General features: G+C 42.1%; 1 protein-coding gene across 3 annotated transcripts in view; it reads left to right on the top strand.

Annotated features, from left to right (window-relative positions):
- The first annotated feature begins 2,650 nt into the window (after positions 1 to 2,650).
- The window catches only part of SLC36A4 (solute carrier family 36 member 4), a 94,162-nt gene continuing 79,784 nt past the window's right edge, over positions 2,651 to 17,028 (top strand). For 2 of the 3 annotated variants that reach the window (XM_061457899.1, XM_061457897.1), the window contains exons 1-6: positions 2,651 to 2,763; positions 10,762 to 10,885; positions 11,640 to 11,730; positions 12,823 to 12,911; positions 14,138 to 14,233; positions 14,988 to 15,072. In XM_061457899.1, coding sequence (XP_061313883.1) covers positions 2,736 to 2,763; positions 10,762 to 10,885; positions 11,640 to 11,730; positions 12,823 to 12,911; positions 14,138 to 14,233; positions 14,988 to 15,072 — 513 coding nt within the window. In that variant the 5' untranslated portion in view covers positions 2,651 to 2,735. The remainder of the gene's footprint in view (positions 2,764 to 10,761; positions 10,886 to 11,639; positions 11,731 to 12,822; positions 12,912 to 14,137; positions 14,234 to 14,987; positions 15,073 to 17,028) is intronic. The other variant, XM_061457900.1, reaches the window with a different exon arrangement.

Below are 17,028 nucleotides of genomic sequence, written 5' to 3' on the forward strand. Positions count from 1 at the left end.
CGTCTGAAGTTGACTGAAGCTTCTGAGAGGCTCAGAAGATTTCCACATTTCTCCTGTGTAGAGAAAAGACAAGTAATTTTATCATACATTTTCATTGCAAAAAAAACAAAAGATGTTCTGTTAAAGGAAACCAACAGCTGGAAACTTTATAGCCATAGATGTAGGCAGAACCTTGACAAGTTTTGATAAAAATCCCTAATATATGATTCTCATGAAAGGTAAGTTAAAGGGTGGGTATCAGGTTAGTGGAAGATGAGTCTCCAAGTGTTCAAAATTCACAAGAGACTATGCTTGCTGGAAGAAGGCTCTACCAGAGAGTGATCCATTTGGGTTAGACAGTGTAACTTCAGTTGAAAATCCTTCGGAGCATTATGTCTTTCTTCAATATAGGACAACTAGGACAACACTCCATCCCTTCTCCTCATGCCCCTGCAACCAGCTCTATATTATGGTCTTCAAATAATTAAAATTAAAGTTCATGGAGTTATTAAAGCTTTTACTGCACAAGTCTAAATCTTAATTTCAGAGGAAAGGTTTAGAGAGTAAGGATTCTGAATATCACTTCAGAGTAACCTTGAGCTCTGATTACAGCTTTGATTACAGAGTATGGCTGAAATCTGTTTTAGCACCTTGTACAATTGACTTCTAAAGATATAAAACAAAAAAAATATCAAAGGAATTACAGGAAATACTGCTTTATTTTAATATGAATAGAAGCATTTACTTATAAAGAGAGGATTTCTAAACTGCCGTTTTGCACTGTTTCACACTGTCTGCATTTCCCCAACATTTATTTTGCTTACTGGTGAAGCTGTTAATAAATATCCTTATCTGCAAGAGTGCACAGAGAAGATGCAGTGGTCCTGTAGAATCTACAAGAAGTGGAACATCAGTTTCAGGAAGTGAGTAATTTGCTATCAAATGATTAGTTACAGGTAACATTTGATAACTCTTAAGAACTCTTCTTGTTCTGAAGGTTGATCCATCATTAACTATGATTCTCACAAATGTCCTTTTGAATCATCTCTTGTTTCACACAGGTATAATAATTTGAGCTTGTCTTGCAGGAGGCCAAACTGCAAATCTCTTGAGAAGCTGAGCTGTCAAGCACTGCTGAACTCTTAACTCCCACCTTGTTTTCAGCCTTCAGTTATTAATCATGGCTGTATGCTTGCAGTGCCCTCTCCAAAGCCAGGCTCCCCAGCCTTACAGAGGGCAACAGATGTTGGCAAAGCTTTATGGGGCCATCCGACCTGGAACCACAGCAGACACAAGCAGCAACACTAATTCCCATAATGCAGCCTGTGCTGATCCAAAAGCAGCTGCTCCTGAATGGCTCTGAAGGTTAAAAAAATACAGATACAAGTTAATTTTCTAGTGCTGGAAGGCAAACACAAATTACCCATAATTTGTGCTTCATAACCAAATGAGCTGTTGCACATGGCAAGGCACCAGCTGCATGTGTTACCTCAGGCCTGCTGCTCTCTCCCAGGGGTGATCATGACCCACGGATGGGAAGCTATCCACAGGGACTTGGACAGGCTCAAGAGGTGGGCCCATGTGAACCCGATGAGGTTCAATGGGGCCAAGTGCAGGGTCCTGCAGCTAGGTCGGGGCAACCCTTGTTATCAGTACAGGTTGTGGGATGAGGAGATTGAGAGTAGCCCTGAGGAGAAGGGTTTGAGGGTATTGGTGGATGAAAGATTGGACATGAGCCGGCTGCAGTGTGTGCTCACAGCCCAGAAAGACAACTGCATCCTGGGCTGCATCAAAAGGAGCGTGACCAGCAGGTCGAAGGAGGTGATCCTGCCCCTCTGCTCTGCTCTCCTGAGACCTCACCTGGAGTATTGTGTGCAGTTCTGGTGTCCTCAACATAAAAAGGACATGGAACTGTTGGAACAAGTCCAGAGGAGGGCCATGAGGATGATCAGAGGGATGGAGCATCTCTCCCGTGAGGAAAGGTGAGAACGTTGGGGTTGTTCAGCCTAGAGAAGACTGCAGGGAGACCTTCTTGTGGCCTTTCAGTTCTTAAAAGGGGCCTATAAGAAAGATAGGGAGACTTTTTAGCAAAGCCTGCTGTGATAGGACAAGAGGTGATGGTTTTAAACTAAAACAGGGGAGATGCATGCTGGATACGAGGGAAAAAAGTAAAACGAGTGGTAAAACAGTGACTTGATTGTGGTTTGGAGTGGTTGCCCCCAGAGGTGGTGGATGCCCCATCCCTGGAGACATTCAAGGCCAGGCTGGCTGTGGTTCTGGGAAACCTGACTTAGCTGAAGATGTCCTTCCTCATTGCACTAGATGAGCTTGGAAGGTCCCTTCCAACCCAAACTGTTCTCTGATTCTCTGAGGGCGGCTGGAGCTCTGCAGGAACCATGCACTGCCACAGCAGCACGGCCGGGCCAGGAGGCACAGGGAGGCTCTGTGAGAGTGAGGCCTGGAGGTGTGAGAGGGACAACCTCCAGCAGTGGAAGCCATTGGAAGGTGGATGCGGAGCCCCGCACCAGCAGGGATAGCCTGTGCCGTGCACAGGATCAACCCTGGGAATGCCGAGGGCGAGAGACACACACACACACAGTCCGGGAGGACCAACACCAGCCACACCGGGCTTGTCTTTCCCGCTGCTATCTATGGTTCGCTCCCCCGGGTCCCAGCCCATCGCGCAGGACGCATGCGCAGAGCCCCGCCGGCCGGCTCCACCTTGGCGGAAGGGCGAGCTGAGAGGCGGCGGGGCGATGGACGGCGCCGGCCGGGAGGAGCTGGGTGAGGCGTGCGGGGCGGCGGGAGCGGCCGAGGGGCTGCGGGATGGCGGAGCGTCGCGGGGCGGAGAGGAGGGGGTGTGAGCGTGAGGAGCGGCCGGCTAACTTTATCCCCCTCCCCTCGAGGCGGAATGGTTCTGCCTACGGGGGATGCGCTGCAGTGGTTCAGCGCATCGAGGCGGGCGGGATGAACCATCCCACCTAGGGGAGGGGTGGGCGCTGTCCGGCCGCTTACCCGCGTCAGGCGTCGGCGGCTGCCGGGGCTTCCCCAGCGCGAAGCAGCGCAGCGGGAACGGGGAGGCGGGAGGCGAGGACTGGGCGCCTGGAGCCGGGCCAGCGGCATCTGCGGCCGGCGGGGCTGAAGGGAGCGGAGCACGGCACACAGCCGGCGGGGCCTCGTCTCTCTCCGCGGGCCCCTCAGAAGGGGATCCCAGCTAGAGCTCGCCGCAGCAGGGCTCAGGGCGGGCCGCGGTCCCGCTTAGCCGGAGCCCGTCGCTCGGGGCGGCTGCTGAAGGCGTTAGTGGCGCCTGGCTGGACCCTCATTTCGTTGGGAAGTCCTGTATAGAAATTAGCGGAAACGCTTTCTATGTGCATTGTTAGGTGATGCGGTTACCGTCGGTGAAGGGTTGTGGTTTATTTGGGCTCTTTTGGGGCTATGTGTGTTGATATTTTAGCTGTATTTATTGCAGGTTAGTCTTCGGAGCTTTAAATCTTGAGTGCAGAAGGCACATATTATGTTCGCCCCCTAATTTGTGTATCCGTAGATGACAAGAGAGAATTGGTAACGTACTCATAAAGCATAGGTAATGGTAGGCTGGTCAGACTAAAACTCTCAAAGAGATGTTCCACTGTAATCCAAAGTATTCATGCTGTCCAGTGGTAACGCTGGGAAGCAGATGTGCTTCCGACTGTATTGTCCCAGGGGCTGATTCATCTTACAGTGAGATGTTGCCACCTTCTGACATAGGTGGCAGATAGAAATCTTAGACTTTGTAGGCTAAGTTTCACGTATCTGTCAGTTTCTCTGTCAGAACCCTTAGAATCAGAGTATTTCATGACATCAATGGTTTCTAAGTGAAGGTCAACACCTGGTAAAAAGCTTCTGAAATCTTACATGTTTTGGTCCTGTTGAATACTCAATAAAACTTGAGTCTTACCAATGTGTCATTTGGAAGTGTATTAATCATGTAGAAATGTGTAGCTTTTTCCAGACAGGACAGTGGGTTATTTAAGACTGACATCTTCCCAAATAAATGATCCACTGTGGGTTGGTGTAAAAGAGCTCCACTGAGAGTGTGTAATAAACTATGGAGAGCTGTGTATGCTTTGGTTAATAACTCAAGTGTCTTGTTTCATTAGGCTTCTGGATTTGACGGGCAGGATGTAAAAGCAAACAGTTCTTCCTGCTTATGGAGTGACATTATTGACTTTCAATATTTGTTTGGAAACAGCTGTTCTCAGGATTAATAAATTTCACCATAAAGCATGATGAATTTACTCTATTAGGTTACAGCTTGTAATGGAGAGAAATAAATGACACACAATATATGTTTTCCAAAGAAAAAATGAAGAGTGATTCAGATAACTGCATGAAGCATAAGTAAAGTTCTTGGAAAAATAAACAATAAAAGCTAATGCTAGCTTCTGCTAGCCTGAAAATGTAATTATCATATTTTATAGGAATTTTTAAACCAGAGGAGTTTTCCTTCTTAATTCTGGACAGTGCATTTTAGTTTGAGAGGGTTTCTCTGTTTATTCTTGTCTCTCTTGTATTCTGTAGGAATTGTGGAAAATAAAAAGGGAGCTGGATTGTGTGTGGTTGAGTGGGGTTCTCTGTTAGCTCCCTCTTGAACTAGAGAAGTTGACAGAAGTGTATTGATCTGGACCAGCATGGCCCTAGCACTGCCATTCCCAGTCACTTCTTGTGGATCTCTTAAGTTCTTCCATGGTTGTGGAAGCACGTGAGTAACGTAGCAGATGCTGCCAGATCCACGTGTGCTTCATGGACAACACTGTACTTTGCAGTTTGATGCCTTCTGGAGAAATGTTGGAGGCTATTTATAGGATGAAGAGTGCAGGAACAGAGATTTCTTTGTGGTTGAGGGAGTAACTGAGCATTACGGGGCAAGCTGTTTACTAACCAGTTGCAGATTCAGAAAATAATTAGTGACAAGGTTTTCTTTGTAACTGTGTTTTTCTTGAGAGCCCTGGTTCAGAATGCTGGATTGAAAAGCCTCTCCACAGTGTTAAGATGATAAATTGAATGCGGTTGATGGGGACACGAGGCTTCTCCTGTTACTACAGTTGTGGTTGCCATCTCATATCAGTGTGTTTTCTGTGTTACACTGTAGTGGTATGTCCTTGACTGTGTGTCCTATTCAGCGTCTTGGTCATTAAACTTGTCCTGTAAGAGCAGTTACAGGCTTGGTTAGGTGGCGGATTCACTGGATATGCCCTCTGGATCGTGGATGTGGATTGCAGTTTGTAGCCTGTGAGAAAATACCAGCATAAGCCCACATTTTAGGCTAGTGTAAAGATTCTGGGGTTCTGATTTTCTCTTTTAACCAGCAGTCAAAACAGCTGCTTATTGAATTGAATCTTCATCCCTATTACAGAGGCACTGGGTCACCCTCTACTTAATAAACACATTTCACAGGACTGTGAGTTGTGCGCTGTGTTTCTGGCCCTGTTAGCATGGTTTTGTGTAGAAGCTGACTAACCAGTTTGCATAATGCTTTTTGCCACGCATTTAATGTATATGTGAAGTGGTACTTCAAGACCTGTGTGATTCTTCTACCCATAAATGAGGAAAACAGTTGATGTAAACAACGATAAGCTACATCCTGTACCCCAAATCTTCTTATGCTTATATGTCAAATCCAGTTCTTTCTGTTTGACAACACTGACTTCAAAACCCTCAAGGAAAAAAAAAGAAGCCCAACAGATCATATTGCCAAGGTGGATTAGAAAAGGGGTTTTAGATAGAATTTGTCTGGGAGGGTGACCTTCTCCAAAGGAACAATGGAAGATTGCATTTTGGCTTTGTTTTTAATATTTCCTTAGCCTTTAACTTGCTATGTGGCCCTGGCAAACTGCTTCATCCTCTTGTCACTGTTTCTGCCATAAAATGAAAATGATGGAGATAAGTTTTGTTTCATGTAGACCTAAAAGGTTCAGTTAATTTTGAAAGTGTTAATTGCTTGAACAGTATAGAAAACTTAAGTTCTGAGTTAAACTTCAGTTTCTTGCAGAGCTTTTGAACCAAAGGATTGCTTGAGTGTGTTATAAAAGGTTTAGGACTAAGTACATTTAGTAATGGTTCGAAGGCTTCTTTGGCAGTATGTGCGTGAATGTTGGCAAGATGCTGGCAAACTCTAGGAGATAGAGAAATACACTTGAAGATACTAAACTGGAAATACTGGTCATAAGAATTTAAGCACTACAGTAATCATCATCTCAGTATGTAAGTAGTAGTTGAGTAGTGATTGAAATTCGTCAGAGGTCTCGGGGGATATGGTGTTGACATTTATGCCTGGTTACAGTATGGTGTGTAGCTGTAGTGAAGCAGCGATTTGCCTCTCCAGTGGGTTAAGGGATCAGGTTAATGTTGCAGAGGTAATTCTGGAAGAAGTTGAAATGCACTTTGTGTTGCCTTCCTTGTAGTACTTGCAGAGCTCTTTGGCCTCCTTCTTACATGGGCATTCACAGAAGAAAGCAGAAACAATGAGGGCTATTTAAATAACTGTTAAAATAGCTGGAAGCCAGCATTTGATCTGAAAAGAGTTTTGTGGCGGCACAAGGAGAAAGAAATTCATATTAGTGGAAGGAAAGGCAGGGCTGAAGATTGGCTGGTACTTTGGCTAAGTGCAAACAAAAGGGTGTGCAGAAGTGAATTCCTCCATTCTTAGTTGTGCTGAATAAAGTTGATGCAAAATTTTTAGTGAGTCATGTGACTGAAGACTGGATCGGGTCATTAATAGTCTGTGGTGTCTGGATGCAGTGTGGACCGCTTGGTGGACGTGGGCCTAAGGTAGGCTGAGGTGTACTCTGCGCCCTGTGTTCCGTGAAGCAGCAGGCAGCCTCTGACTCAGGCATCGTATGTGTATCCTGTTTTTGTAGCTGCACATTTGAACTGCACATACCGGACCTCTCTAGGAAGGAATCAAAGTGAATGTATGTATCCTGTGCCCATTTTCAGGCAGTGACCATGGACTTCCCAGAAAAGTTAATTTCAGGTTAGGTCCCAGCATGCAGGGCACTTGCTCATCTACATGAGTATGCATCTGCCTTATGGGGCAGAAAAATCTCAAGCCGCCTTACTTAATGCACTCTAGGCTCCGAGTTTGGATCCGTGAAATGTGGATGTTTCACAAATCTGGATGTCACTGTGAATATGGACTGTGCCATAAGGACGTATGTAGCCTTGGTATTCCAACAGTGATCTATTCTCAAATGCTTAGAAAGTTGCATGATCCAAACCTTATATTATGTACCAATACCGTTACTGTTAAGGGATTCACATGTTTTAGGCCAAAGCTATGCACCACTCATGGGATAAAAGGATAATAATGGGGAAAAGAGGCAACTCAAAAACATTTTTGTGGCTAGAATAGAGACCAAATAGCAGTATTTGAGGGGAACCTGTAGTAAGTGCTTTGAATCCTGTTTTTAAGAAAAGAGTTTCTTTGTTTCCGGACATATGCTCAGACAAACGTTTCCATAATAACTGTGTGGAAATAAATGCCTCTTGTCTGGTAAAAAGGCCACTTGTAGATCATTAAGTAAGCCTTTGACTGTGCTCCAGTTGTTGGTGCTGTTGTGACCAGCTACCACCTCAGAGAAAAGCTGGTGTCAGTGGTCTTGGAGCTTTGGAAGGTCTGGCTGTATTTCTGAGAAGTGTCAGATGAACTTAACTCCTTTTTTCTTTTAAGGATACCAATTTGATAAGCATTTTAGAAGTTTTAGAAGTACAGCAGTATGGTAAACTAATAGCAATAAAATCAGTTACGTACTGCAAATACTGTGCAATGAAGGTTGGCAGAGATTGTATCTATAAAAAGAAATGTACGTATGTACGTAAATGTTTGTTTCAATTGAATGCATCTTTAAAACGTTCTGTAGTGGAACATGTGAGGTAAATTACCTTCTTTCTGTGTGGTCAAACAGACCCATTTTCATTGTTTAAGTAAGGTGAATTTTCCCCTTCTCTCAGGAACAGCTGGTGCTATGTTCTTCACATAAGGAAATTCTTTGTAAAATCAGTGTTTTGACACTTAGCAGCTTGACACTTCAGTGTTGTCTGGCTGCTTTTGCTTAGCTGCATTTGACAGAAGCACTTTTAAAGAAATGCCCAAGATCCTGCCACTCTGATAACTTTTATTGACATTCAGGTCTTTATTCAAATCTACCAGTAGACCAATGATACTAGAAAGGTTACTGTGATACGTACTGAAAGCAGAATGTAGGTAACTGATAAACAGCAGAAAGTGGTTCAGTTCTTGCATGTAGTGACTACAGAATAACAGGTACTCCTTTCAAATAGGAGGATCCATGCTACCAGGACTCAAGTTTTGTATGAAATGTGTTGCCTTGTACTTTGAGCCACTTTGTAAATAAACTTTAACATGATTTTCAAAATAAATCTTTTTTTATGATGCATTGCTTTTCTGCCATAATCAGAGATAGCTTTCATCCGGGTGTATGAAATTTGGCTGTTGCATAAGTGACACTAGTAAAATAGCAGAATGGTGTGGGAAAACAGATACTAAAAGATACGTAACTTACACCTCCCCAGGACCAGAAATAAACATTCAAGCCACCATAGTATAGGTATTTAGACACCATTTTTTCCCTTGAAAGGATTGTCAGGTGCTTTACCCCAGTGACTCAAGTTAAAAAGCAGGGGCGGTTAAATTCACTGTCTTCTTTCTTTTGGGTTGAGGTGGTTCCATAGTAAGGAAAACTTTGCAGTGAAAAGGACAACTGTGCTTTTGTAAAAGTGGAATAAGAAAATATACCAAGAGCACCTGCTTGCAGTTGTTCTTCTCAGTTGTGAGGCTGTGTGCTGTAGCTCAGAGAACTCCATCCCAATTTTTGGCAGTTTTATGGGTCTTCTTGAATCTTGTCAACAAATCTTGAGGTGGCAGGCTGCCTGGAGAAAGGTTCAAGTACAGCACAGCATATACCAAAAGACATAAGGAGAAGTTACAAAGAAGATTTTATAGGCACATTAAAAAATGAGTAGTTGTGGGGCGGAGAGGAAATGTCATGTCATGGAGGCAAACGCACAAAAGTGAAACAATCAAGCCCAAAGTATTTATGTGTTCTTTGATATGGAGATAATTTAGTGGATCCAGCAGAGGAGGAAAAGATGAAAAAGCAGAACACATAAAAGTCTTGCATGCTTGGTGGTCAGTTGCATGGGAAGTCATTTAAGTGAAAGCTCAAGAAACGGCACGAGGACAAAATGTGCCATTGCAAAACTGCAAGGCAAGTGAAGGTTCGTGTATGCGACTTATGCATAGCAATAGCTTTTGCTCATGGAGGGGAGCTTTTCCTTCCTGTGTTCTGGCAGTGTGTGATTGGAAATGCAGTCTCCTTGTGGAAATTTTAAAAAAGGACTATTATGATACCGCTGTTAGCATAGGAAATGGTGTAGCATTGCACCATAGTGATCTTCCTGTGCTCAGCTTTCATGAGAACACACCTGGAGTATTGCATCCAGCTCTGAAAGCACAAGAAAGATGTGGACCCATTGGAGCAAGTCCAGAGGAGGCCACAAAAGTGCTCTGAGGGCTGGAGCAGCTCTGCTATGGAGACAGGCCGAGGGACTTGGGCTTGTTCAGCCTGGAGAAGAGAAGGCTCCAGGGAGATATTATTGCAGCCTTCCAGTGCCTAAAAGAGGGCTTGTAAGAAAGCTGGAGAGAGACTTTTTAGCAGGGCCTGTGGTGCCTGTGGAAGGGGAAGGGGTTTTAAACTGAAATAGAGTAGATTTAGACTGGACATGAGGAAATCTTTCAATCTGAGGGTGCTGAGGCACTGGCACAAGTTGCCCAGAGAAGCTGTGGCTGCCCCATCCCTGGCAGTGTTGTGCAAGGCCAGGTTGGACACAGGGGCTTGGAGCAACCTGGTACAGAGGAAGGTATCCCTGCCTGTGGCAGGGGGTTGGAACTTTGTGAGCTTTAACGTCCCTTCCAACCCAAACCAGTCTGTGATTCTATGTTTGACGAATGATACTGTGGTAGGCAAGTGTAAGAAGTAATCTTTTTGCTCTTGGCAGGATTCATTTTGCTTAACTGTAGTAATTTAAAAATAATTGATTATAATTTAATCAACATTAAACTGGTGTAAGCTGTTAGTTTTGCCTCAAAGGCAGTTTTGTTCACTGCTGGCTGCTTGCTGTTGCTTGGCGCTGTTTTTGGCTGGATGGTGGAATTGCATTTATTGACTGTGGTGGCAGTTTTTGCTACTTGAAAAGGTTAATGTAATTTCAGGTTTCAAAGCATGCACCATAATTGCTTCATCTTGGTTCTCTTGCCAGTAACTGGAGAGCTCCTCCACGGTACCTGTTTTACCTACCCATTTTAGGATGGGGTGACTGTTGAGAGTACCCTTGCTCACCACTGATAACAGTAAACTAAATGCTTAGTTTTGCAGGAGCTAATGGAGGGTAAGATCTCATCCTTTGGTAGCAATGGATGACTTTTCTGGTTTGGTTTTCTTATACTAGCTTGCAAAGTGATCAAAAGCATTGATATTATGATAAAGTTGTTTTTCATAATGAAAAAAACAGTGTTTGGCCATAATAATAATGTGATGGTGTGCTGCTTTAAAGAGACAGGATTCCCTGTGCGAACTTGGGCTGTGCATATCTATCTGCCTAAATCAGCTTTATAGTTAGGAGCACATGCAAACCTCATGGCATGGGAACTTTGAGTCCTCTTTTACTTCTAAACTGTAAGCTTGTTTCTAGTGCTAATGTACCGTTAACTCTGTTGTACAGACATGGAAGTAATGAAGCCTTTAATTGATGAACAAAACTCAGATGGCCTCTCAGATGAAGAGCATGAAAGTGCTATCCTGCCAGTTGAGAAGCATTACCAGCTTGGTGATGGAGGAGGCATTACGTATGTATCAGCTTGTTAAAATCTGTTCCTTCAATTTGTTTCTCATGAGTAGTTTACTAAACTCTTAAGGGGCTTTCTTGCACCTGTGGTACAATTTTGTAGTAATACATTGGGACTTTGCACAGTTCTGCTAAAAAGCAGCCGCTTTTGAGTAGGTTCTGTGCTTTTCGTAAGCTAACAATGGACTGGCCATAAAATATTCCAGGGTGCTGATTTGTGAAGCGATTGTGTCACTCAGAACCCAAGCACTGTTTAAAAAGGGTTTTGACTGATTTTATGTTTTTGTAAAGAAACTTAAGATGACTTTGGAAATAATCAGTTTCTTAAAGCTTCATTAGAAGAATGTGTGAAGCTTTTATTTTCTTTTGGTAGAGCTTTGGCTGTCAGACTTGTGATTTGCAGGTCAGAATGTTGCTGATACTAAACCAGTAGTGATGAAACTTGTTAATTTTTACTCTGAGGCTAAAGGACAGTAAAGTTGCACAGAAAAATAACATTTCACAAGCTGGAGGGAAGAACTGAAGATCAGACTTGTATGTTCTATTTGGGGGAGCTCACATGTTAAGAGGAATGAGAACATTATTTTAGTATTCCGTGCATCATTTAAAGTAGCTGGACTACCTTAAAGCAGTTGAAGCTCAGAATTTATCCATTTATTAATAAGTGACAGAGGGTGTGGTTTTGTTTTTTCTGTTTCCCCCCTCTCTCCCAGTCTCAGTGTACTTCTAACATGACTTCGTATTTTTACCCTCAGGTTTACACAAACACTGACACACCTCCTCAAGGGAAACATTGGAACTGGGCTTCTTGGTCTTCCACTTGCTATAAAAAATGCTGGCATTGTGGTAAGGATTCAATTATTAGAAAAGTTATCTGGGAAGATATGAAGATGTGTGTCTAAGCCTGAAAAACTGATATCTCAATACTTTTTGTATTGAGATTTTATCACTGTCAGCTTCAAGAGGATTGTGTTCTATTTTTGTCTCTTTAGACTGAATTTTATACTGAAGATTGAGGATTTGATTCTTAAACTTACAACTTCACCCTGAAACTGTGTTGTATTTTTGCTTAGCTGAAGTGTTTTTCTGGTGAAAGCAAAACTTTGTTAGGAGGAAGACTTTGATGCACTCAAACTCACAGGGATTTTTATTCTGGCATTGTCTTGCCTTTGTACAGGCTTCTCTACATCTGATCTCTTTGTACAGATTGCATTTAACAAGATTGTTAACTCAGTCTTGTGTTTCTGCAGAAGCAGGGTATACCACAGCTTGTTTATACTGGGTAGCAAACCTGGGCATTTCCTAAGCCAGGCTAAATTTAATCAAGTGACATTTTCACGTGACTGCATAATCCTGTAATTCTTTTTTACTGGGTGTTCAGTTTAAGAATGAAAGTTACATGTGAGAAGCAAGTATCTTCTGTGAAAGCCTTTGGTCAAACTGCTGCTCAAACAAATTGTTCAGTTTTCAAATTATCTCTAACTTAGATCTGTAATAATAGAAATTATCAAGGGTTTGGTTGGTTTTTATGCTATACATCAAGTCTACTAATGCAAGGGAAAGTGTTACGCCACTTTGAAGTAGTTCAAACCACTGTTTTGGATTGTGCAGTATATGCAGTCTTTTCTCTTAACAGATTTTTTTGGCTCATATCTCAGTAAAGCTTTTAGAGGATGAAGCTATTCACACCCATTCTGTGTTTGTGCTTTATTGCCCCTTAGTAGCCTTCTCTCAAGTAACGAGCTAGAAGTAAGGAATGCCGTAAAAGATCAGCAGTGAATCCTCATCTGAGGGGAGGGAATCTAGTTGCATAAAATTTTTAATTCTTAATTTATTTGCTACCATGTAAATGTTTTTGCATGTAAAGATTTTCTCCCAGCATATTTTAATGAAAAATCCTCTTTATTTCCTGTCTTCTCCCTTTTTTTTCCATACCAGATTGGACCAATCAGCCTTGTGTTCATAGGAGTTATATCTGTTCATTGTATGCACATCTTGGTACGTTGCAGCCACTGTCTATGTCAGAGGTAAATGTGGAACTGCTCATTCTGTTGCTGAATTTGAGTATTATGTTTTTTCTTTCTTCTTTTCTGTTTCTGATTGTTGGCCTACAGAACGTCCTGATGCTGTAGCAGTTTCTTCTCTTCAGTTCAGAATCTTGAACTTGCAAGAAGTAACACTCAGTTTTGTATTGTACAGCTATAAATGATAGCTATAGTTTAATATATTGAAAAAATATTTGTTCTCTGCTCATACACAAAATGAAGTTGGTTTCCTGTCTTTGTTGGCACATAATCGGGTCTTTCTCATTACAGTTTTAATTGCTTGGTTTCAGTCTATTAGTCCTACTTTATCCACATAGCTTTCTTCATAGCTTCTGGATCTTCATAGCTTTGAAAAGTGTCCAGTTTATAAATAGCCAGTTTATAAGTACTTCATAGGGATAAAAGATAGACTAAGAACTATTGTTAACAGTTAATCTTTCAAGAGTATTTGTGAGCTCTGTGTCTTTGGATTGCGATAATTTGATCGTTTAAAATTCTAGTGCTGAAGGAATGTGTTAAAATGATGCAGGTAAACACTAGATGCACTTCCAAGTGACATTTACAATACTGGGGGGGGAGAAAGCAGCTTATAAAGTTTGACTGATTCTTTTGATTAATAGTAACTTATTAAATGTTTTTATCTGTCGGATGTTAAACAGAAGCAGAGTCTTGTTTTTAAAAAGTGCAATGAAGGTTTTGAACTGAGCAGAATCACAAAACTGTCCCTGTCCCTGTAGTGAAAAAACTACCATATCAGTTTAAGATGATATTGTGCTGTGGATCCTGTCATTCCTGAGTTCTTTACTTTTTCCTCTGTAGTTTTAATGGCCTTCGAAGATGTATGTAAAACAGATCGCTGAAACAACTGCAATGCCTCCTTGTCCAGGAAAATCTGTTGAATCCTTCTGAAGCTCTTTGTGACTTTTAGATTTGAGATGAATTTCTTAAACTGATATAAGAATCTGATTTTGGATTAATGTATCAAGAAACTGTTGCATTAGGGGGAAGCAACGTTGTGGTTCACATGCTTGTGGAGTGCTGATTAGTCCTTCCTGGGGGAAATAAGCCCAAACCATATCTCTAAAGTTCAGCAGCCACAGAATGGTGCCACAGGTGATTCTGTGAGGCCACCAGCATTTTCAAGGTAGGGATCGAAGCCCTTGTAGTTTCTCGTAACTCAGTTTTTTCTTCAATCTCTTTGATTTCAGGATGAAAAAGTCCTCACTGGGATATAGTGACACAGTTAGTTACGCCATGGAAGTGGGGCCTCTGACTCCTCTTCAGAAACGAGCTTCCTGGGGGCGGTAAGTTTGCATTAGAATTTAATTTAATAAATTCTTTATGAAACATTTAGTGGCTATACTTGGAATAGTCAGGAGATCTCCTTTTTACTAAGATGTTGCCTGCTTTGACAGCGTGTTCTGTATGCTTGAAATACTTTGACACAGAGTTATTTGTTACTTCCTGCAGCCAGCTAGTAGAGGAAAGGTGAGAGTATTGGGGAGTGTCTCTCTCTGTTAAGCATTTCAATTCTCAGGTCCTTAAGAGCTTCGAAGAAAAGAATTTGGTAATATAGGAAGAGATGTGGTATAACCAGAAGTGCATTCTGTATTGTGTAATGTAATAAGGTAATTTAAGTTGTCATTCTCTTTTATCGTAAACACCTTTCTCTGCATCAGAGTTCACTCTGCTTCAAGCAGGTTGACACTGCAAATGTTAATTACTTCAGTATATTTATTCTGGAAGGAAGCAAAGCAATTATTTGATTTATGTTGTTTAAATGTAACATACAAATAATGGAGAAATACGCACGATATTTTGCAATAATGACATGCAGCTACTTTAAAGTGGCAGTGACAATAAAAGTTTCTTTCCCTTGCATTAGTAGTCTTGATGTGCAGTGTAAAAGGAACCTGCATTGCAGTGCTCATGAGATTAATGTGGCATTTGAATCTAGTGTATTGACTAGTGTAAAAGGAGCAGTAATTGCCTGTTAGGTAGAAATGGGCTTATTGTTTGGATCCTAAGTATAATGCATGTTTATTTTTTCTTCCTCAGGTATATTGTCGACTTTTTCCTAGTGATAACACAGCTGGGATTTTGTAGCGTCTATGTTGTGTTCTTGGCAGAAAATGTGAAACAAGTGAGTAACGTTACCCTGCCTCTGATTTTTTTCTTTTTTTTTTTTGGTTTTTTTTTTTGTTTGTTTGTTTGTTTCAGCCAGGCCTTCTGCTGACTTAGTTTTTTTTCCCCGTGACCTTATGTCACTGGAATCTTTCTTTGGTTCTTGTTTAGACCATTCGATTTTCTAGAATGGTCTCATCTGGCACAGAGTCCATTGGATGTAAACCAGTCCTGATTTTTGTTCTTAAAAATGCCTGACACTGAAATTTCTGCATCCTCCTCAGCAGTCAGTCCCAATGCTTTCCTATCTGTTAGACAGCTGATTCTTTGTAGAAGCTTAAAATTTCTTACTGGCATTTTAAATCCTTTATTTTATATTCTAGCTATAAGTAATTTATTCTTCTCTGTTTGTGGGGCAGTTACTACATAGGGGATAGTATGTTTTTACCCTCACCTTGTAGGTGAGTATTTATATTGTGTATAAAAAGTATTCCAATTTCTACAGATGAAGATGAGGTTAATTTGTATATTTGGATACTCTGTAATTTGTATCTTGGTAGAGGGCAAAAATCAACGAGAAATGTAAAACCTGAAGTCCTACTGTCACAATCTATCTCAATACCTAAAAATCCTATTTTATGTCTGACATCCTTTTGTTGGCCTCCTGGAGTGGAGATTTATGTGTCATCCTTTCTCATGTAAGTTTGAGCCTTTCCTATCAAATAAGTATCTGATCAGCCAGTTTTTATGTATGTGTTTTGACCTTAAGCAACAGATGAGACTGAACGCTTACTGACTCTGGCTTTTGTAGATTTTGGGAGAAAACAACCCATGAAACCTTTTCAGGAACTTGTTGCTGCTTTCTTGAAGAAGAATTAAAAGATCTTACAGGGAAGCAACCACTACAAGAGCAGTTGCTGCAGAGACCCATGGCATGTAACCTGTGAATGAACTAAAGCCATCAGCAATTCAGAAGTTCCCCTTCCAATATTCCAAGTGTATTTGATTTAGGTTGCCCTGTGCTCTCTCTTCTGGGAGGGACAAGTCTGTGGAGTCTTCCTGGCATCTCTCTGTTGCAGAAGTCTGTCCCGTAGAGGGCACCAGAGAAAAGAAGTTGGTATTGCTTAAAATCTCTGTTTGGGGTAGTGGAGGAGGAGAACGAAGGTGGACAGAGGGAACTGCGGGGGAAGGGTGGCGCCTGTAGACAGCTGAGATAAAGGAACAACATAATAGAAAGTTACTGATACAGCTTCTTGACCAATAGCTCTGTGTTGTGGTTTAAGCCCAACTGGCAACCCAGAGCCATGCAGTTGCTTGCTCACTCCCCCCTCCTTCCTCCCCCAGCTCCTGGAGGGATAGGGTGGAGAACCAAAAGAATGCAACTCCCACGGGTTGAGGTAAGAACAGTCCAGTAACTAAGGTATAACACAAATCACTGCTGCTACCACCAATAATAATACTGATAAGGGAAATAACAAGGGAAGAGAATACAACCTCTCACCACCTGCCGACCGATATCCAGTCCGACTGAGCAGTGATCTAGCCCTTCCGAGTAACTGCCCCCAGTTTATATACCAGGCATGACGTGCTGTGGTATGGAATGCCTCTTTGGCTAGTTTGGGTCAGGTGTCCCGTTTCTGCTTCCTCCCAGCTTCCCCTCCTCTCTGGCAGAGCATGAGGCTCAGAAAGTCCTTGGTCAGACTAAACATTACTTAGCAACAACTAAAAACATTGGTGTTATCAGTGCGTTCCCAGGCTGAAAGTCAAAACCAAGAAGGAGAAAAATGACTGCTACTGCTGAACCCAGGACGCTCTGCATTATGCTCTGTACTTTTCCGATCATGCTTGCATGTTAGTGTGTGCAAATTAAGTCCACTGGAACTCATGGGAATTTCCACCGAGATCTTTTCTTTGATAGTCTTAGTTAAACCTAGAGCCAGCCCAAATTTGGTAATCTCTGCCTTCACTTCATTTG

The sequence above is a fragment of the Pezoporus flaviventris genome, unplaced genomic scaffold (assembly GCF_033815535.1).
Source record: "Pezoporus flaviventris isolate CSIRO_AGI_PZ_B2104156 unplaced genomic scaffold, CSIRO_AGI_Pfla_v1 ptg000025l, whole genome shotgun sequence".
Taxonomy (NCBI): domain Eukaryota; kingdom Metazoa; phylum Chordata; class Aves; order Psittaciformes; family Psittacidae; genus Pezoporus; species Pezoporus flaviventris.